Here is a 22,346-nt window from a genome sequence, read left to right as displayed (position 1 = left end):
GTTTGCTTGTTGAGATTTTGTTTTAGAAACTTCTAAGAGTCACACCAGTGGAGGGAGGGCCTCAGCATTTGGAAAGTCCTACTGACTCGGGCTTAACGGGATGGGTTTTCTACACAGTAACAACCAAGTCAAAGCGTCCTACAGAATGACCAGAACTGGAACTTTCCATGCATGCTGTGCACTTTTGGCCGGACGGGCACGGCAGCGTTCCCTCCTGCACGCCGTGGGAGGGCGCGTGCTCCCACAGCTTCCCCGGGAGCCCTGCAGCCGCCGCCGCTCCCCAGGACGGGTTCGGGTGAAGCGTTGGGAGCTGACCCGGGCGGTTCCTGTCCCCTGTCCTGTCCCTGTGCACCTCTGCTCCCCGGGACGTGTTCGGTGTGATTGTTCACCGCCGGTAGCTGACCCGGACGGCTCCCGTCCCGCCTGAGGCGTTCGCGCCAACTCCGCGTTCCGCATCCCCCTGGAAAAGGGGGCGGGGCCGGCGGGTACGCACGGCGCGCGCGGGGCCGCCGGGAGTTGCAGTTCCTGAGAGCGCAAGGAACGCAGGCAACTCCATTTCCCGTCCGTCCTCGGGAGGCGGGGCGCAGGTGCGCGCGCGAGGCATGACGGGTATTGTAGTCCTTGCGCCGCGCCTCGGACACGCGGCAGGAGGAGGGCCGGGGGAGATAAAAACTACTACGATGGCGTTAGAAGAGGCTGCCGGGAGGGGGTACGGTGGCTCGAGAGGCCACACTGCGCTCGCGTCGGGGCGGCGGAGCACACGCGGAATCGGCGGAGCGAGTGCTGAGTCGGTGCCGCCGCCGGCTCCCCCCTCACCCGGGAGACGCTTCGGGGCCGCGGAGCCTTGTGGGGCCGCCACAAAATGGAGGCGAACGGGAGCGGCAGCGGGAGCAGTAGCGACTCGGCTCCCGACTGCTGGGACCAGGCGGACATCGAGCCGGGCAGCGGCGCCGGCCCGGGCTGCGCCCCGCCGGCCGCGGAGGCCGAGGCGCAGCAGGAGCTGCTCGGGGCGGCCTTCAGCCGGCAGCTGAACGTCAACGCCAAGCCCTTCGTGCCCAACGTCCACGCCGCCGAGTTCGTGCCGTCCTTCCTGCGGAGCGGCCCGGCGCCCGGCCTGCCGCCGCCCTCGCCCCCGCCCGGCCTCCCGCCGCCGCCGCCGCTCGGTAACCGCGGGGCCGGCTCCGCGGAGGGCGAGGGAGGCAGGGAGGATGGGGGCCATGTTGGGAGGGCGCGGGGCGAGCGGGGCGAGGGTGCCGGGCCCGCGGCGGCCGGGAAAGGGTGGGGGCCCCGGCGCGGGGAGGCCGCGGGTGCGGGGCTCTGCGGGCCGTGCCGCGGGGCCGCGCCGGGCTCTGCCGGGGCTCTGCCCGGGGAGCAGCAGGAGCTGGGCTGCTCTGGCTCCCTGCGGCTCCCGGGTGCGCTTCGCGGGGACCTTTGCTCGCCGAGGGTCACCCGTGATGGGAAAAAACCACATAGCTCTGCTCTTCCTACAATATATAAAATCAATATAATATATGGAATGTATATAATATATAACATGTAACACTCTAGGAGCTGTCGAAGATTTTGGAGGTAATAAATTTGGTGTTGCTGGGGAGAAAAGCACTGCTTCGGCCACCAGTGGCTCAGATGTATCTTAAATGTCTTTTTGAAGATTATATCAAGTATTTTTTTTTTTTCCTAACATAATGCTGATAAAGGATTAGTAGGGAAGGGAGTTTTGTCCAGCTGGCCTCAGCTAATGGAATAACCTGAAATTTACCCTGCTTTTAATTTCAAAGGATCTTTGTGTGCGCAACCAATGTTTATACTAGATTTACTTTGCATATGGGAAATTAAAGGAGACCTACTTTTTCATTTTCAGCTCCAAACTGAAGGTTCTTCAAACATCAGACGTGCTGCTTAACTTTGTGGTAGTGTTTTAATGTCACTCCTGCAGCTAAGGAGTTTGAGATCTTCCTAACTTTTCCTATAATTTTCTGTATCCCTATTGGTATAATATGAAACAAGCTAGTGTTTCGGGTATTTATCTACTAATTTAATTTCACTAAAGACACTACTTGTTACATTATGTTGGCCTGATTTCCTGTTGGTTGTGGCTTATTATTTATTGTGTTTTGCCTTAATGTATTAATTGGTCTTGATCTCCCTAGAATCTAAAGTTAATAGTTATTAACAACTAAAATCTGTACCTTTTGTATAAGACACTTTAGTATTTTGGTAACAGAATATTAACCTGTTCCTTGTGTCAGATTATATGTTCTCTACAGCTGTTCAGCACTCCTGATTTTTAGCAGAAGCTGTAGCTCATGTACTGTGCAGGCAAGTAGTGTCTAAGTGCATTAAAATAAACTTCAGAGAAGCTATGGGCAGACTCTTGAATTCCATTTAGAATAAAGGTAATTTTTAAAGCTCACAGATGTAGACTGGGTAGCTTGGGGCTGTGATGAACATGAGGTGCACCTTTGATTCTTCAAATTTTTCCATTCCTGTATTTTTTAGATATTGCAATCTGAATCAAAAGTTTGGGTTTTTAGCTATGTAATCAATACTGAAAGATTTTTTAGTGTTTTGAATATTATTAGAATAATTTTGATTTTTTTTCCCTTGGCTGCTTTTTTAAGGTTTCATCTAAGGATTCTATAGTTAATTTTTTTGTAGGAATTCAAACTACATCTCCTCACCTACTCATTATTTCTTCACTCTCCTTTTCTCCACTCTTTTGCTACTTCTGCAACCTGTGATGAGCTTCTTCTTTCCAGAAGTTAGGGATGGCTTGAAAACTGTCCGATCATCTGGGGTGGTCGGGATAGCTTTGCTTTGTGTCTTCGTTGCTGAGTACATTTCCTACATAGTGCTGTAATCTGCCTGGTTTGAATTTACCTTGATTGCTATATCTTCTTTAAGGTTTAGGATTTTGAGTTTCTCTAAGTAGCTTCAATACCCCTAAGATTAGGCAGACAAAAACCTGCAGTTAAAAAATTCAGTTTCTTTCCTGACTGGAATACTGTACTTGCTAGGTACCCCTCCAGGTGTGCTTGCTTGGTTCCAGGAGGTAATTGACAGTCTTCTCCTTGCAGATGTTTGTATAAGGTGACAACTACTTTCCTGGCTGGAAGAACTAGGTGGAGCTTGCTCTGGAAATAAGTCAGAACAACATGTGATTAGACAGTGGTGCTGAATAGGTTACTTTTCAGCAACCCAGTTTGCTTTTGTTCCCATAGGGAATTAGGTGCTCTGTGACACTCATTCTTCATTATATAGTTTGTAGTGAGAAGAACCTAAATTAGCCTTGACAAATCTAAACCTTAAGAATCTAAAAAGTTGGGTGTCATTGAGGAATTTCAGTGTGCTAAAGTTAAGTTCTAGTAGTGCTTTTCTTCTTGGAACTTTCTCTTGGTGAGGTTTTGCTCAAGTCATAATTCCTTAGTAATTCAAAGGCCATTATAGATCAGGATAAATGTGTAGTAGCAGCATGGCATATAAAAATTCCCCAGGACTGATTCCATTGTGTGGCTGCAGTGTGTAATAGTGTTTCCTTTCATGCACACTAACTTAATGTTTCTAGTAATTTGAATAAAATTCGTGTCATTTATGTTTAGAGCACAGAAGGAGCACTCTCAGAAGCCATTTATGGAATAAGATGTTCACTTTCTAAAACTGGGAAGCTCCTGAGACCTGCCTTCCTAATAGCTTACTTTAAAACTGGTTTACACATGCTTTCTTTTGACTGGAAATTGCATATTAGGAAGAAAGCTGACTGATGTTTGCCACCAATATAACTTATGCTCAAAATTCCAAATATAATTCTGGAACTATCATTTGATTTTATGGGAAAAGCTTATTATTTACATTTTTGAACTTAAGGAATATACTAAAACCAGTACGTTCTAAATGTTGTAGCTATGAGAACTTGCATTTATCAAATTGTGTCCAAGTCAAACTCATTGGTGTAAAATCTCTCTTTGTTGGATTCTGTTGGAAATGTGAAATGAAGACTTTTTGGTTTTCTGTCAGTGACAGCCGTGGCTGCAGCACAGTTATGTGCCAGGTGAACTGGGAGGGTGTCACAGACACGTTGTGCTTCTGGGGAGACTCTGGCAGTTGCTGGACTAGCAAATTCAACTAAACTAAGGCCGTGTGTGATAATGAAATGACAGTTGTTGTGTTAGGGCCTCTAAATGTTCATAGTCACGACTGTGCCTTGCAACTTCACTCTTTAGCTTCTATGACTTCTTTTTGTACTATGTTTCATTAATTTTGTAGATGTATGTAGCAGAAAATTATATTTTTTTCTTTGTTTCTGTATCAAGGCATGGTTCAGAGAGAATAGTTAACACCAACCTCCTATAATAAGATTTCTATTTTTTAAAAATTGGGTATGAGAGAATCAAAACATTTTTGAAAATGCAGCATCAATCTGCATTTTTGTGGTTCAGTTTTTGTCATAGTTCTTGAATACTCACAGGATTCGTGGTAAAATTTATCACAGCTTCTTTGTATGGTCTTTATTATATTTTGTGTTAGTTCTTCTTTTCAGAAATAATTTTAAGTATTTACTGTTGACTCGGCTTGGAGCAGGAGACTAAAGTAGCTAACTCCTGGGATCCCTTCCAACCTGAATTGTTCACTGATTTGAAGTATGCAGTGGTAGTAGCAAGAGAAAAAGCATCATTAGTATGAAAGTAATAAGAATAAAAAGTGTGACACACAGCAGCGGGTGTAAGGAAAGAGCATTTGTCGTTTTGATGTTATTAGGGCTACTGTTTAATTTGGTCATTCTCTCGACCACTTCAAATTAATTTCTAAACATCTTTGTTAATGACTACAGTTTAAACAAGTTGCCCCTACAGTCCTGAGCCAAGCAAACATCTGGCTTAAGATTCAATGCCCCTGTTTGCTTCACTCCCTAAATATCCTCACTTGCCTGCAGTGGTCACTTCTGAAACACTTGAATTCAAGCAGCCGGACATCCTCAGCCTTCAAGTGCTGTAAATAAATGGATATAGCATTTTTCTTCCTTCTTTTCCCTGCCCTCATTTTTTGTGACCTTGTAGCAGCTGGGACATCCATATGTCAGTCAGACATAAGAGGTGGAGTTTCAGTATCATCTACTTCAGTTCTGAAACCTGTAGTTTCTAGAGCAGAATGATGAGGATCTTACCACCGTGTTCTCCAAAGCCTGGCATCTCATTTTACACTCTGAGACTCTTCAACCTCCCAGTCCTCAAGAGACTTCACTTTGCATATGAACTTGCTGAGAAAGGCTTCTCTAAGACTAGTAGCCCACAGTTCAAGAAGCTGTTCTTTTAAAGGGTTACATGGTTTTTCATGTCAGCCTTGTGCTGATGATTTCCTCACTGGTGCTGGCAGTGTTACTGTTAATCCTTCAGAACTGCAAACTCAACTGCTCACATGGCAGCAAATCAGGGTTGTATTGTCAGTGCCAGTATATGGGATAAATTCTTCTTATCTGAAAATCTTGATTTGAGTTGGCACTTGACTATCTAGAGCAGTCTTCTGTATCAGCTTCTCTAGACAGGTGAGCTGTACAACCACTTGTGAAACAGTCAGTGCAGAGAAAGGCTGGATGTCTTGGCACAGACAGTGATCAGATGGAACATACCTGTGTGGTGCACTCAGGGTGCCAGTGTGTTACACAGATGTCCTTTGTCTACATCTAAAGTGTCCCCAGGAAGGTGGCCAGGATTGTGTTGCTCCTGTTAGAATAATTCATCGCCCTCATGGCCTTGCATGACTCCAGTGAAAGACACACAAACCCCTGGGAGTCAGCTGTGCACCGCAAGAACTGTCCTGGGGGCTAGGGCAGCCTGCTGACCGGTGTTTGGCACTCAGCTTTGGGCTACTGCTTGAATGTGTTTGAAAGCATGATGTTATCTTAAAACTTGATTGCTCTATCAAAATGAACACAAAAATAAATTGGGATAATTCTTGGATTCTATTTATAATCTGGTTTTACAGTTCCACGTAAGGAATTTTGGCATTTTTCTCCTGTTTTGTGATGAGAGATATGCAAGGAAAAGAAGCAGCTGATTGTATGAAGCTAAGATAGAAAGATGGTTTTATTTTGTGTTTTTTATTATGAAGGAATAAAGCAGTCCTAATTTAATCTATTAAATTAACGACTATGTTTTGAAGAGGTCTGTGGGAAAATGATAGTGATTGTATTTCATTACAAAAGTTAGTTTAGGATAGGAGATGCAATACTAAAAATATGAGTCATACTAAAGATACTGGGTTATGAGAGATTTTTGTCAGAGTGGAATCCTGAACTGTTGAAATACTGAGCTTGGTTTCTTGCTTATCTGTCTTAAAAATCAAGTTATCAGCTGAGCACAAATACTTGGCCTTAAGCAAGAGACTTCAGTATATTCCCTGAAAATCCCCATAAGCTTTCTTAAACTTAGTTGTTAAGAAGCATGTCAAGTTTAGATAAGATAAACTTAAGGTGTGTCCTCACTGGGGAAGGAAGAAGGTGGGTCTTTTACTAAACTAACACGTAATAAAAGCCTATGAATATGAAACCAGCGCTAATTCTTTTGGTGAATTTTACAGAGTCACGTTAAACTATTAAAGCTGCTCTTGCATTGGTGCATTTTAAAAATTGGTGTATCCAGTGGTGAAGCTGGGGCATAGGCTATAAGCAGGGCAGAGAGAAGAATGTAATTTGGGGTTTAACTTTCAGAACAACTGCCTTACAGTGAACTCCAGAAAACCTTTTCTTTCTGTATTGAAATATAAAGCACTTTGTTTAGCTTTATTTGTGCTTGACATAATTTTGGTGTGGTTTTGTTATCAAAGAATCTCTTGGGGCTTTTTTTATTCTACTTTTCACGCTGTGTGCATTTGATGTGGACTTTCATTTTTTTTACTCTGCTGTAATTCTCTTTATGCTTTCATTTTAAAAAAAGCGGGGAGCAAACATCTGTTACGTAATGCATGAAAACTGTTGGGACTGTATGACTTTTGTGTGAATATGTGCTGAACTCAGGTATTGGAATTACACATACAAAAAGGTAATGGGAATCCTAAGGTGGGTGTCATGTGTTTCTTCACTTTTCAGGAATTCCTGTGAAGGAACTTAATGCCTCTATTAGAGAAGCAATAACAAATTCACTATACAGACATCTAAGTTTTGTAGATAAGATGTTTATTTCAGGCTGAATTTGCCCTTTTTTTTTCTTTTTTACTTTTTGTTTTCTCTCTGCTGTGTGGTGCAGTTTCATTAACTGTAGTTTACCCCAGTTGTGAGGTTCCAGTCCTGTCTGGGTTCTTATCACTCCAGCAGCAGAGCAGGCTGGAGCTGAGTGCTGCTGTATATTGCACCAAATTTATGCCTCTCATCAATTCTGTGAATGCATTTGCATTGTGGTTCAGGTAACTGCTGCTGAGGAATTACCAGTTAACCACTGGGCAGTTCTTACTTGTGTGGAGACCTTTATCAGCTTTTTCTGTGCATCTGGTAAACCCTGAGGTTTGTGTGAAGATGGAGGTTGTCACTACTGCTTAGCAGTTGAGTTTGGCTTTAATACTGTGTTTTAACCACTCTTCTAATATTGATTCCTACAGCTGTACCTGTTCTAGACATCAAAAACTTGCTACATTCTAATATAAATTTAATTAAAGATCAATTTTCTGTTGTTTATCTACAAGCATTCTAATACGTTAATGCTGCAAAGCTCCTGGTTTATAGTCTTTAGAATCAATATTTTCAGAGGTTGGATGATAACTTCAAATTTGTTGTACTTGTGCAGCTTTGGTTATTGTGCAACAAAAACGCAAACAAGTACAAAACTTGCTGTGATACGCAACAAACTCATCAGTAGTAGAATGCTGTGTGAATGAAGTAGGCAGAGTGGATTCTTCAGGACATGAGATGTATTTTAAAGAGATCAGTCACCGTGTTTTACAAGTTGTGTGATTTTGGACACGTAGTGTACATACTCCTCCAGTGAGTTTTACATTTAAGAAATCCCCACAATTACCTTTTCCAGACAAAACTCTGAATTCTATAATGTCATTGTCTGATGGCACCAGTAGATAAATGCAGCATCTGTATCCATTTTTGCCCTTGGCATTGACAACAAAGATATTCCAAAAAATGTCCTAAGGCTCTGATGTTGAGCAGGACTAAAGATAAACCGGTCAGTCCGTGTAATACCGCATTAAGGTTGCAACATCAGTTCCTGACTTAGGGCTTGAAGGGGAGATGGAGATGGTTAGGCGTAAAATCCAAGAGTTCCTTGTCTTGCATAAATCCAGTAGTTAGAGGCAATAAAAAACTGGCATCACTTAAGGCATGTCCTGACTTTAAAGTCAGATTTCCTACAAAGTACGTTTTGAGTCCCTCTCGTATGAAAGATTCCTGTCTGGATGATCTTCACAAATGAGAAGAGGTGACAGACCAAAATGCACCAGCCCTGTGGTCTAAGGAAGCAGCGGGATTGCATCCTTCTATTTCAGATGATGGTCTTAAGGCACATTTCAGGCAATCTGTTCACTTCCACACAGAGTATGGGAAATCTGAGCCTTTGTCTAAAATAACCTGACATAGCCTGAAATTATTTATCAGAAATAAACAGTTACTATGGAGAGCGGGTTTTTTTGTCACTTAGAGCATGTTAGTTTTGAAATTAAGTTTCTTTATTTATTTGGTTTCTTAACAATATTTTTTTTTTTAGTGAGTGGTTTATGTTTCATTCTGCTTTGAAGAAACAGTATATGTTTGATACAATTCAGTGTCCTCTTCCAAAGCATGTCTGCCACTTGTGTACCAAAGTGACCAGAGTTAATAAATGGCTGTGGTTATAGCTGAATATCTGTACTCCCCTGGTTGTGTGGCACTACTACTCTTTAGCATCCATGCACAAACTGTCTTACTGACTCTAGTGTGCTAGACCTGTACAAAATTTACAGAGGGAATTTGTATTCTACTTCCTCTCTGTTAGTTGTGAAGAAACTTTTTTCCTGTCTGCATACCTGCTGTATTGCAGACCAGAAAGTAAAACCTGAGTTTATGTGAATGGTTTTGATTGACAATGTATTTCTCAAAAATTAACTAGCTCTCCGACCACTCATAGGACGTCTGTTCCAAGGCAAGTGCATTAATATTGCCATTTGATACATTTTTCATTACAGACAAACTTCTGGAGTGAAATCAAAAGCTTGTTGAAATGATCTTGTAATTAAAATATTTATGCATCCCAACCACAGTATGTGTGAAATAGCCAACAGTCTTCTTATGTGCTGCAAAATGGAGGCTTTAGGTTCATACCTAGATTCTGTGCCACCTGCATACCACACTCAAAAATGGGCTGCTTGGAGTCTTTTCCAGCTGCCAAATGGGAGCGATAGATCATTTCTTAAAAGGATCTAAGGGTATTCTATTCTTATGCTTTACTGGCTATATGAAATCATTCTCTTCAAGCCTGGTTGGTTTGTTTCCGGGGGTGCAGCTCACGTGTGATCCAAGGCAGGAGTGCAGGGAATGCTTTCAGTCGGGCATTGCTGCTGGCCACTGGATGTTGTGCTGTGACCCACATTCACCCTGCCTGCAAAGCCCTGTCCTCTGGCCCCCTGCCAGCTCTCCCGGCGCTGCTCCACTTTAGAGAAGTCTGCAGCAAATACGCAAACAGTGCGAAAGCAAAGAGGCTTAGAATCAGGTCCTTCTCTGTATGGCTTTGTTCTTTTGAGGGGATTTGTTTCATCTTTAGGTCCCATCATGCGTATAGAGCAAGTGATGCTCTGTGTTTAGAATTCAGTTGAAGGAGAGCTGGAGTACAGCTAAACAGAGGATATGAATTTTGTATGTGGTTGGAAAAAAAGATAACTTGTTTCAAAGCATTATGAAGTTGGACTTATACCAAGGGAAAACTAAATAGGTTAAGGTTTTATGTATAGTTATAAAAGGCCCCTTGATCATGTGAAATAATGTCCCGAAACATCGAGTGGTGTAAGTGTTAATTGCAGTGTATCACTCCTAGTAGGTTTAATAATTAGTTGCGCCTCAGCATAAAATGTAGTGGCATGGTTTAGTGCTTGAGAAGGCTGAGTAATTTATCCAAAAAACCACACTTGTAGCTATGATAGGTGCTCATGATCACTGAGATTGCCCTCCAAGTAATGGGACTGTGCTCTGGTGTTTAAGAAGACTGGCAAACTTACCAGACATCTGAATGAATTTATCATCTCTTTACCTTAATAACGACACAAGATGTTAAGAATTTGTTTTTAATAGCTTGTTTTTATTTTCTACTCAACATTTAGTGGAAATGAGGCACAAGAGCAGTGTAGACATGGCTATAAGACCCTTTTCCTGCAGTTGTGATGCCACATTGTGTCTTTGGATACAATGAAACTGCTTGAATATTTTTGAACACCAGTTAGACACTAACACTTACCAATAGCCAGCATGCTCAAAAAGAATGGGCAAGTAAAATACAGTGTATAGAAAAATTGCTTGCTTTAAGTGTATCTTTCCATTCAGGGGGAAAAATGGGTTGTTTTTAGAAGTGGTATATTATTTTCACCATGTTTAGGCAGTGTTCTTTAGCAGCATTTGTGCTTAGAGGCTGTGTTTAGTACCATTTGGCAGGGAGGGAAGTGGTCATTCTTTCCATATACTTCTTGCAATAAAGTTGGGAGATGGTCTTTTATGGCAAAGTTTGGAAATTGATCACATCATTGTACTTTAAAAGATAAACTCTTTTTCTCTGCAGGTGCACCTGCAGAGCCTTCTCCAGAGGAGCAGACAGCCTCTTGTGAAGGTAGTTGTTTTAGTGATCCTCATTACACAATTTTTTAAAAAATTATTGCAAATAATCTCTTCTAAATATCTATGAACATTTTCCAATCTTCATTATCCTCATACTACTGTTGTAAGGCAATGTGATTATCTGTATTTATTTCCAGTTTCATAGGCAGTTGGGAAGAGCTCATAAAGTGGCTTATGTAAGATCATAAAACTAGCACGAAGCAGAATTTTTGAAATGCACCTGTATATTAAAAAGCTTTGGCAAGTGCCAAAACATCTGAACTATCCTTTTGTCAATTTAGTCACTCATTTTTCTTTGTTCTTGATTACTGTCATGGTAAGTAATCAATCTTTAATGATTAATTTTCCCCACCTTTTTTTCTTCTAGGTTCAAATGCTGCTGTTAACATGGAAATTTCAGAATCTGTTGGTAAGATGAGAATTGTTCCTTTTTACTATAATAGTACTATAATGTACTATCACAGTGCTTTTGCTGAATCACTGCAAACATAGTAGAGCCTTTACATTTACAAATAGTCCTTGGTGTACTTTGTTGTATCTTTATACTTGGGTGAGGAAAGAGGTAATTAAACACTAGTATGCATTGAGAGCTGCAAGTGGATTGCTTGGACACTGTAAAAGGATGAGTGCTTTATTAAAAAATAACTTCATATTACCAAATAACCCCATTAACATGTGTGGAATGGTGGTTAGCAAAAAACTTCCAAGTGGTCAGCAATGTGAACAGTCAGAACATGGAAATTGTATCGTTCTCATTGTTTTTATAAGGCTTATGAGTGAACTTAAACTATAATCCCTCTCCTTTGCTTTCTAAACATATGGTAGTGTGTGTCTGTGGATTCAGACTACGGTGCTGGTCTGAGTGGATCTTCAGATTTGATTTTTCTTTGTAAAATTATTGCTTTGTTAAAACAGAAGTTTCTGTATCCTAGATTTCTTATGTCAGCACACAAGCTATCTTGAAAGCTGCTGGTATTAATAATTTCAGAAATAAGCAGCAGTTGTCCCTTTTTCTATAGGAAATGTTAACAGATCTGGCAGTTAATGCCTTGTGATTGCACCTTTGGTGCAGGGGCTTTCCCCCAGGGTAATTCTTTTAAATTTCTTTATCTATTTGAATATATCTGATTGGTTCATTTTTAGTGGAAAATGGAGAGACAGAAATGTCCCCAGAAGAGTCATGGGACCACAAAGAAGAACCCAGTGAAGCAGAGCTGGGAGGTGGTCCTGCAGGGGATGCGGGGCCTTCTGAAGAGAGCGCTCAGGAAATGATGGAAGAGGAGGAGGAAATACCAAAACCGAAATCTGTTGTAGCACCTCCAGGTGCTCCTAAAAAAGAGCACGTAAATGTAGTATTCATTGGACACGTAGGTAAGCGTTACATGAAGGTGAAGTAGTTGGATCTGTCTGTTGTGTACAATCTAGAACTCAGAGGATTAGGAATTAATGCTGTTCTTCATATTCACCATGTCTTGAGGCTCACAGGAGCATTCATTCTAATGAAGCTGTTCTGGAAAAGGAAAAATTTAAAGGTCTTTCAGGGGTGGAGGGCCAAAGGTAGAATGTGTTCTCTTGGACACAACAGTGCCTGTGTTCATGATTTCTCAAGTAGCTGCTCCTGTTGAGTGCTCAAGTGACATATCTGTATTTATGATCTGAAGAACAAAATCAGAAGAAAATGGTGCTTTTTTTCTGCTTATTTTAGGGTTCTTGCTATTGAATTCAAAAATTATTATTCTAAATACTAAAATTTGTAGGTATATTAACATAATTCATGATTAAAAGAAGCATTTATAGCAAAATATCTTCATTTAATAGTTTCAACAAGCTTCATAAAAGCTTGGGTGGTGTCAGAAGTAGAGAAGAATTACTGAATCACAAGTTATACAGTAAATGCTGTCTTTTAATGTCTATAGTTACTTACCACCTTAAAAGTACTGTAATTTGGGTCCTTGGGTAAATTTAGAATAGAGTCACACAAAGTAAAGGGGCTGTGGGCAGAGGTACATCCCAGTATTGAAGAGCAGCCCACCCAAGTTAGGGACAAGGGATAAAGGAAGCAGGGAAAGGGATTTTGCAAGAGCTTCCCATACTCTTGACCCTGGCTTTAGCTGGATCACTGCTTGGTGAGGGGTTTTTGTTATGGATAATGCTGAATTTATATATATGAAAACAGCATGTTCAAAATTTGGTGTAATTTAATTGACAACAAATGATAGTGGGAACAAGGGAAGGTGCAAGATGCTTCCAAAAATGTAGATTATGGTTCCAAAAAGATGACTTAGTTCGTAACAGTCTGCTGTTTCTAGAATTGTACATTGTTGATGACTTGAATTAATTTTTTTTTTAGATGCTGGCAAGTCAACTATTGGAGGACAAATAATGTAAGGAAACTTAAATTTTTAGATTTCCTATTCTTGTGAATTAAAAAACATCAATTAAAATGAGTAATATTTTCTTTGTGGCTTTAATCAGCATATGTTAATACTTTTATAACAAGGTTTCTATCCCTTGTTAGAAGGTCAGTTGAGGTACTTATTGTCTTTGGAATTTCTTAATTTCAGTACATTAATGTTATTGCTATAGGATTTTCACTTAATGGAAGTAACTGTGCAAAAGCAAACATTATCAAATTTTAAAAATTAATCACTTTCTTAGAGCATGGCTGTTTTTCTTTGTATTTTAAAATGAAATTTGAAACAGCTTTATACCATTGGTTAAACTTTGTCCTTTCTGTGAAGATTTAAAAAAAATTTTAGTATCTTCATTTCCTAATCATAATAATCTGTGGGGATTGTATAAGTAATTATTTGGAAATACATTTCTGCTTTGTGTAAAATTGCACTTTTATTTTCCCTCTTCTTAGGTATTTGACAGGAATGGTTGACAAAAGAACACTTGAAAAATATGAAAGAGAAGCTAAAGAAAAAAACAGAGAAACATGGTATGAACTTTGTGAAGATAGTAACACACTTTGCCCTTTACTGCAATGAAACTGGTTTCAGTCTTGTCCCAGTAGCCCTGGCTTCCTCCAGGCACGATGGTGCTCGTGTCCTGGGAGGATTTGTTGTGGGCCTCTGGTTTGGTTTGGGTTTTGCTGCTGTTTTTTGTTGGTTGGGTTTTTTTGGGGGCAGTGTGTGTATACAGCACATGTAGCAGCCTGATTTCTGCTCCAAACAACTCTTGCAAAATTGATTTCCCTTTTGAAAGCTTTTTCCTTTTGGCTGGAGGATAAATGGGGTTCAAAGGGCTCTGGAAAAGGAGCAGTTAAAGACTTCCTTAGGGGTAGAGCATCCTCAGGGGATGGGCACTGACCTGAACTCACTGAATCATGTGTGAGAGGAGAATAGAAAGGGTGACATAGCTCTTTTCACCAAGCAGCCGTCATCCAAGCAGCATGTCTTCAGACACCCCCCAGTCACTACAAAACAAAAGTTAAGGATGTCTACAGGCTGCTGGTAATGGCAAAAAATATTACTATGTTAAACCAGTCCCATTGAGTTATGAGCACTTTTTTATCATTAGTAAGAGCTTTTTTTTTTTCTTTATATTCACCAGTTTTCACAAAACCTGAAGGATCTAAGTAACTTTTTTTTTTGAAATTTCAGTTTATGTAACCGAATGCTAACTTGTTGGTGGCCAGTGAGAAAAATTATTAGGAGAGAACAAGAGTCTATATAATGAAAATCAATCAAAGACACTGTGAATAAAGGTGGTGTCTATTTCATAGCCAACTTCTGCTTAATATGTGCAAATAAGTGAGAAATAGTAATTACAATCCTCAATAATGATATGTGCAAGTCATAACTGCTTTAGTTAATTATTCTGAGAAGAAAAAATTGTTTTGTATTTGATCCTGAGGTGTTTCTGAGACTAAGGCAAAGTTTAAATTATATGAGGTTAGGTCAGAACCTGAACCAGAAAGCTGAAGAACTCAGAAAATTAAAATTGTTTATTGGAATTTTTAGGAATGAATCCTTGTAGGTGTGTGAGGGAGAGCTGGCAATGGGCTCTGCAGCTCACTGTAGACACAAATCAGTCAGTTAAGTATTTCCAAGACCAATAGTGAATTTACATTTAGCTGTGCTGAGGTGGTTAAAATAAGTAAGCAAAAATAAGGTCTCTTATGACTAACAAATTATATATAAATGTAATAAAAATCAATAGAACAATGGAGTATTTGGTTTGGGATTTTTTTAGGTACCTCTCGTGGGCCTTAGACACAAACCAAGAAGAACGAGACAAAGGTAAAACAGTAGAAGTGGGTCGTGCCTATTTTGAAACAGAGAAGAAACACTTCACTATTTTAGATGCTCCTGGACACAAGAGCTTTGTTCCAAATATGATTGGTGGGGCTTCTCAAGCTGATCTTGCTGTGCTGGTAAGGAGAAATCAGATACTTTTATTTTGCATATCCTGTGGAATTAAGCTTCTGATTTTTATTTTTCGTTTGCCTCTTTATTCTTTTGGTTACTTACAGCAGGCAGAATTTTCAAATGTTACATTTACTGAGATGAGAGAGTTTTGGAGTAATTTAACAGCTTCTTAAAGCTGTCCACAGGTGTCATGTGATTTTTTACATGTGAATGCAGAAACTAATGGCTAATACTGAGAATATACCAGTGCATTTTGGAAGCTTTTACTAGGTCTGACTACCCAAAGTTTTTTTAATAAGGCAGTATTATTGATTGTTCTGTTGAGAGAATTGTAGAACTTTTATTAAAATATGTATCTTTAATTAGGTTATTTCTGCAAGAAAAGGAGAATTTGAAACTGGATTTGAGAAAGGTGGACAAACAAGAGAACATGCCATGTTAGCAAAAACAGCAGGTGTAAAGCATTTAATAGTTCTTATTAATAAAATGGATGATCCAACTGTAAACTGGAGTAATGAAAGGTGAGTTTAATATGAAAAAACTAATCTTCATTGACAGATGCTACAATAGAATAATTCCTAGGTAAAGTAATTTTTGTTCCCCTTATTGCTGAAAGAATGGTTGACTGGTGGACTAAAGGCAGAGGTTATAAAACTGGCAGGAAAACCAGAAGCTCCATGCCCAGGACAGTGCTTCTCAGTTAAGCTGGAAGTTCTGCACTCCAGCATTCACTGTCAACTGCTTGGATCCATGCAGACATATGACTTGGAAACTTTATACTGAGTTGCTGGAAGTTCTGCACTCCAGCATTCACTGTCAACTGCTTGGATCCATGCAGACATACCTAACAAACCCCCATGCATTCTAGCATAGTTTAATTGTTGACTTGGAAACTTTATACTGAGTCTAAAAAAGGAAGTAATTGTGTTTTCAGTAGTCCAGTGTGCCAGAGTTGTGAGAGAACCTGGCGTGTGTGTTCTGCCCAGAATTGTGGAAGTTTTAGTGGGAAGCCACGAGGGCCTGTGCAACCTTGGAATGTCAGCCTGCTTCACTAAGAGACAGAGGCACACCCAGCCCTCTGTCTTGGTCCTGCCCCAACCTTCTGACATTACTGAATTCACCCCAAACTGAGATGAGGCAGTGTGGCAGAAATAAATAGATTAAACCTCCAGAAACTGTGGAGGAGACTGAGCCAGTGCTGAAGTGCCAGCCTGCAGCCTGACCTCAGGAGGTGTCTGCATGGTCTGTCCTGCTGTGCTGGCCTGGATCTCTTGCTTTAAGCAGTTCCAGTTTGTGCTGCTGCTCCCCAGCCCTGTCATTGCAGCGTGGGGAGAGCACTGACAGGGCTTTATGGAGCAGAGGACTGAGGGGGAATAGGGGAACAGACAATACTGAGCTGTGCTGATGGCTGGGGAGAAGATGCAAATAGGTCTCCAGACCTTAATTAGGCTTGCTTGCTGCTCACACAGTAACTTAACTGATGGAACTGAAATGTCTGCATGTTTTTTAAAGCACAGGATTATGTTATGCTGGAATAAGTGGAACTTACCTTGATCTGCTTGTCATTTTAATAGATATGAGGAATGTAAAGAGAAACTGGTGCCATTTTTGAAGAAAGTTGGCTTCAATCCCAAAAAGGACATTCATTTCATGCCCTGCTCAGGACTGACTGGAGCAAACCTTAAAGAACAGTCAGAATTCTGTCCTTGGTATATGTATGTATCTTAAATTGAGCAACTTGAATATTTGCTATATTTCAATAAAAGTAAATGCTTCAGTGAAGCTGGGAGGTAGCAGAGCATGGTGTGTTGTAGTTGTGTGCCAAAGTGCTTGAGGAAATACAGCCAGAGCATCAAGAACACAGCCATGCACCATGCCAATGAAAAGCATTTGCAAACTGTAGAAGATGATTAGTAAAATATTAGCAGTGTTCTTTGGCTGTGTGAGTTCAGTGCCTTACAAGCACTAGAATTTGCCAGTGATGCTGCAGCTGACGTTGCTAGGATGAGTAATTGTTTGATGTGAGCAGTTTGCTTGAAGCTGTATTATAATTAGGGACAAGCCATGGCTCTCAGTGGATGTCATGTTTTTCAATACTGTTCAGTGTACTTTAAAAAGAATTAATGGAAATCACATTTGGACCTAGCTTATGGTTTTGTATTTCCAAAATATATTACATATCTGTCGTGAGTCTCAAAGGAGTAATTAATTTGTGTAAAATATGCCTGTAATGTAACTTAAAAACATGCATTTCCTGGGTATTAATATGTTGGTTGAGGTAAAGTGGACACTACTGATGGGATGTTATAATAGATTTAGCTGTGTTAGAGGTCATTTTTCTAAATGATGACAAGATGAATATGATTCCTTTTGTTGAACTGCATTTATCCATTTTGAGTAGTTTTTTTAAATGAAACGGTGCTCATTAAATTGAAACAAATGCCTTCTGTTTTTTTAGTGGATTACCATTTATTCCATACCTGGATAATTTGCCAAACTTCAACCGTTCAGTTGATGGACCAATCAGGCTGCCAATTGTGGATAAATATAAGGTACAGATTAAAATAATAATATAGAAAGGATAAAGAGGGTGTTTTCAGAAAGCAGTAAATGGACTATTTACTGTACTTTTAGGGGGTATGTTTTTTCTTTTCTAGTGTTACGTTTCCAACTGCAGAATAGAGGAGGAAAGGGGAAGTAAATAATTTTGGTATTATATGAAGCTCCTAAAATCTGTAATCTTTCATGACAACAATTTCCAAAATACTAAGTCTAGCAGTGCTAGATATTCATAGAGTAAACTAATGAAACTCAGAGGTAAATCATAAATAGTGGAGTCTTTAGGAAAATGTTTTCAGTTGCTATGTAATGATTTCTTTTTGTGAAGGACATGGGCACTGTGGTCCTTGGGAAGCTGGAGTCGGGCTCTATTTGCAAAGGACAACAGCTTGTGATGATGCCAAACAAGGTATGGTAAGGTTTAGATAATTTTAAAAATTACTACCGTAAAAAAAAGAGCTTTGTTCTTAAAAGATACTCATTACTTTAAATCAGAAAACGTTCTGTTGCTCTGTTGAACACAGCTAAGCTCTCACATTTTCCATGGGTGATGTTTCTGGAGACAGGGGGTGTTGTGTAGCTCCTTAGCAGTCAGAACTTGGGTTCTCCTGCCTTAATAAACTCACTTGCTGGACTACAAATTATCACACTTCAACTGGATTTTATTTTATGTTTGTACAGTTGGCCCACTAAGCCTTTTACCTGCTGTGGGTTAATAATTGCTTAAGAGTTCATTTCTTTCCCTCTTTCCTTTTTTTTTTCTTTCCCCCAAAGGGAAACAGGAAAAAAACATGAAAAAGAAAAAAAATATTTTTAAAAATTCAGGTATTATTAATTCATCATTCAAATATTTTAAATGTTCTGAAGACAGAACCAAATATAATTAACTTAAACTGTAGTGGAATTATTTATTGAAATACAATTATATTACAATTATTTTGTACCTGACTGAAATATTCACAATGCAAAACTACATTTTTGTTTTCTTTAAGCACAATGTGGAAGTTCTTGGAATTCTTTCTGATGATGTAGAAACTGACTCAGTAGCCCCAGGTGAAAATCTAAAGATCAGACTGAAGGGAATTGAAGAGGAAGAGATCCTTCCAGGATTTATTCTCTGTGATCTCAACAACCTTTGTCATTCTGGACGCACATTTGATGCCCAGGTAGAATAACAACAAGTGATTTGTAATTGCTGTATAGAGGGGTAAAAACCATGGAAATACTTTATTTTGCCAAATATAAAACTTAAGTAGTTTGAAGTTTCAGTTCAGATTTCTTATTCACTGCCATATCTCTAAATGGGCAATAACATATATACTTAACAGTGACATCATTAATTTGAGTTTTTAAAATATAATTTGTTTTGAATGTAACTTCTCAGTGAAGTTTTAGATAGTTATAATGGTGAAAGCAAGACCTCATCAGGCTAGTTCTTACATTTTCTACTTTCATATTATAAACTTATAAATTTTGGCTCTTTGATAAAAAATTGTGTGTATATTGTTCAACAGACTTTTTAATATAGTTCTGCATTGATTATTCTCTGTTCTTTTATAACTGAAATCAGGAAAAATGCACTTATTTTGAATTGTTTTACAGATAGTGATAATTGAGCACAAATCCATTATCTGCCCAGGTTATAATGCAGTGCTGCACATCCACACCTGTATTGAAGAAGTTGAGATAACAGTAAGTGTCATTGTGAGTTGTGATGTGAATATAAACAATCCAGTTGTTGGGATGAAGAGTTCTTCCGTGTCATACATTTGTAGAGCAGCTAAAGCAACAAAGCTCCAACCTTGAATGGAATTCTTGGTTGTGCCCTAACACAAACAAAAATGGCTGGAAATGTTCGCATAAGCCTTTTGAAAAGTAGTGTACGTCATGACTGAATAAACCATGCAAACTTTTTCATGTATTTGTTTGTAAGTATATTCTTCCTTAGACCAATTCCGTTTGTAAAGAAAAATAATTCTTATTTTAGCACTCACAACTATTATTTTTTTTTTTCTTACCCAGGCCTTAATCTGCTTGGTAGACAAAAAAACAGGAGAAAAAAGTAAGACACGGCCCCGTTTTGTGAAACAAGATCAAGTCTGCATTGCCCGTTTAAGGACAGCAGGAACGATCTGCCTTGAGACATTCAAAGATTTCCCTCAGATGGGTCGCTTCACCTTAAGGGATGAGGGTAAGGCTGCTTCAGCAGCAGGTACTGCCTGCTGCAAAAACTTACTTGGACTCGGAGCCACATGGCAGTGAGGTGTTAAAATGCTGTTATCTAGTGGAAATCACTCTCTGGGTAACAATAGAAAAGTTAATCTAAGCAAATTGTTGTCATTGTGCAGAGTCCTTGCTGGTAACAGAGAGAGAGTTTTATTTGAATAATGTACAGAAATATGCATTGTGAAACAAAAGACTGGATTTGCAAAATAACCAGCAGTGCTTTTTTAATGTGTCCTGGAATGTCTACCTACAATAGGAATACCATAGTTTCACTATTTGAAATTGAAAAATATAAGGGGGGTTGCATGTTGGGCTTTCACTTGCACACCCTGGTAAAACTCACAGATTTGTGGGATGTGTTTAAAATAAAGTATTTGAAGAATAGTATACAGATATGGTAGTGATTCTGACTTGCTTTCTCCTGAGATGAGTGTAGAAGCAGGCTTTCCCCAATCCACGTTGTGTTCTTTGCTGTCAGAATAGCAGGTTTATTATTTTTAAATTTTTATGTTGCAGCTGATGCTGCAACATAATAATTTATTCTCTGTGATTTCTAATACTTGAGAGCCTGTATTTTGGGGCAAGTTTTCATGTTCTTGGAGATATCTGCATTCCTTCCACAGTAAATATAACTGCTGTTTGTCTCCTTGGTTTAGGTAAGACCATTGCAATTGGAAAAGTTCTGAAACTGGTTCCAGAGAAGGACTAAGCATTTTTCTCAATGACCCCGCACAATACTGTGAGGAAAATCGACTCAGCAAAAGCCTACTTCACACCGCCGTCTTATTTTCTGCCCATTGATAAACTTCTCCCCATATTTTGCAAAGACAAATTTCACAGCAAAGGTCCACATTATGTCAGCTTTCTCATATTGAGAGCTCTGCTATGCCACTGTTGAATTTTCCCAAAAACAATTTTTTTTTTCTCCCAAATTCTGCTTCCTTGGAAAGATTCGGCAATAGCTTTGTAAGTGATGTGGACGTAATTGCCTATAATTATGAAAATCTAAAGGATTTTTAATGTTTAATTTCCCCCAGCATCTATATTAAGACCTCTTTTTTCCAGGCAGATCATTCAGAGTGTGCGAGTGTGTGTGCACATGTTACAAAGATGACTACCATGTTAATAAACTATTCAATTTGAAATCTTTTTCGGTATTGGAATTGCTTTTGAATAATGTTTTTTATCCGGATGTAACGCAGTTGCATTAGCTTTTTAACTTCCCAGTAACCCAGATATTTGGTTACTTGGACTTTTCTAAACTCCTCAGCCTCCCCACACACACAGTTTTAAATGAGGCAATTGGGCACTCAACCAAGTTTGTATTAAAATAATTAGGTTTGCCCCTTCCGTTTCTTGAATGCATTCTGAAAATTAAAAAACATTCATGCAAATGTGGCACCTTCATTAGCTTTACATTTGTTAATATCATCAGCAAATTTAGGTTGACCTAACATCATTACTAGACACAGGAAGTCAGTTTTGAAGGCTAGAACTACATATTGTGTCTTTATAAAAATTCAGCATTATTAAATTCTTAACTGCAGAAAATGCTAACAACCAGTAAATCAGCGAAACTTGCAAAAATAAGAGAATCTGTGGCAACAGTGCCTATTAGTATTTATAAGAGCTACTTTTTGTGGGAGAACTGGGCCAATTAAAAAGTGCCAGTTACATAAATTACTCGGTTCACCCTGTCTTTAATTTAGAGGGCTGGATAATCCTTGCTGTTTTAAAGATCAGTCTGAACTGAGAGGGAGAAAGACTATTTAAATCCCTAAGAGTTTGCACATACTGAAATATGGGAGGGTCAGAATCAAGCACAGTCTGTAAATTTTTGCATATCAAAAAGCAATGTAAGCTTATGAGGACCAGTGAAGTTTTTCTTGAGCAATTAAAGCAAAACTGGTTCAAAGTAAAGCTTACTCAGTACAACTTGAAGGAGCTGCATAATAAAACCCTATTTAGCTGCACTTTGAAAATGGACTGTCTGCAATTGCTGTCCTGATTCTAACAATTAGGATGAAGGCTAAGGGATTTTTTTCATTTTCCAGAGTATTAGTAGTAATTATTAAAAGGTATCTTCTGAGCTTCTTCAGAATATCTTAAACTAAACATTCTCAGCTGTAAAATTGGTGAGCCCGTCTTCTCCCCCAAAGATTTACAGTCTAGTGACTGTATCTGAATTGAAACTCAAAACTGAAACAGATTTACCTTTTTTGGATTTTTTTTTTTTGGTTTTGTTTGTTTCTTTGTAACTGTGGAACTCCCATTCATTTCACTTACAGCTACATTGTATGGACAGAAGAAGTTATTGTCCTTCAGTTTCATATGACTACACTTGTAGCTACCGTAATGCATGGAATTTAAATAAATTTTATTATGTCTGCAAA

General features: G+C 39.3%; 1 protein-coding gene across 2 annotated transcripts; it reads left to right on the top strand.

The window, feature by feature from the left end:
- The first annotated feature begins 647 nt into the window (after nucleotides 1-647).
- On the top strand, nucleotides 648-22,346 carry GSPT1 (G1 to S phase transition 1). 2 transcript variants are annotated; one of them, XM_041462050.1, is made up of 15 exons: nucleotides 649-1,163; nucleotides 10,737-10,784; nucleotides 11,160-11,201; nucleotides 11,936-12,163; nucleotides 13,143-13,176; nucleotides 13,659-13,736; nucleotides 14,993-15,173; nucleotides 15,535-15,689; nucleotides 16,743-16,883; nucleotides 17,627-17,720; nucleotides 18,056-18,136; nucleotides 18,720-18,893; nucleotides 19,330-19,419; nucleotides 19,750-19,918; nucleotides 20,610-22,346. In XM_041462050.1, exons 1-15 carry the CDS (start codon nucleotides 863-865, stop codon nucleotides 20,660-20,662), a joined length of 1,869 nt encoding a protein of 622 aa, XP_041317984.1. In that variant the 5' UTR covers nucleotides 649-862; the 3' UTR covers nucleotides 20,663-22,346. The 2 variants fall into 2 exon arrangements, with proteins under 2 accessions (XP_041317983.1, XP_041317984.1); XM_041462049.1 differs by lacking the exon at nucleotides 20,610-22,346 and having other exon boundaries at nucleotides 648-1,163; nucleotides 19,750-20,558.

Source organism: Pyrgilauda ruficollis, unplaced genomic scaffold, assembly GCF_017590135.1.
Source record: "Pyrgilauda ruficollis isolate IOZ18807 unplaced genomic scaffold, ASM1759013v1 scaffold16, whole genome shotgun sequence".
NCBI lineage: Eukaryota > Metazoa > Chordata > Aves > Passeriformes > Passeridae > Pyrgilauda > Pyrgilauda ruficollis.
Note: the sequence above shows the minus strand (reverse complement) of the source record. Positions and strands in the feature narration are given on the sequence as shown.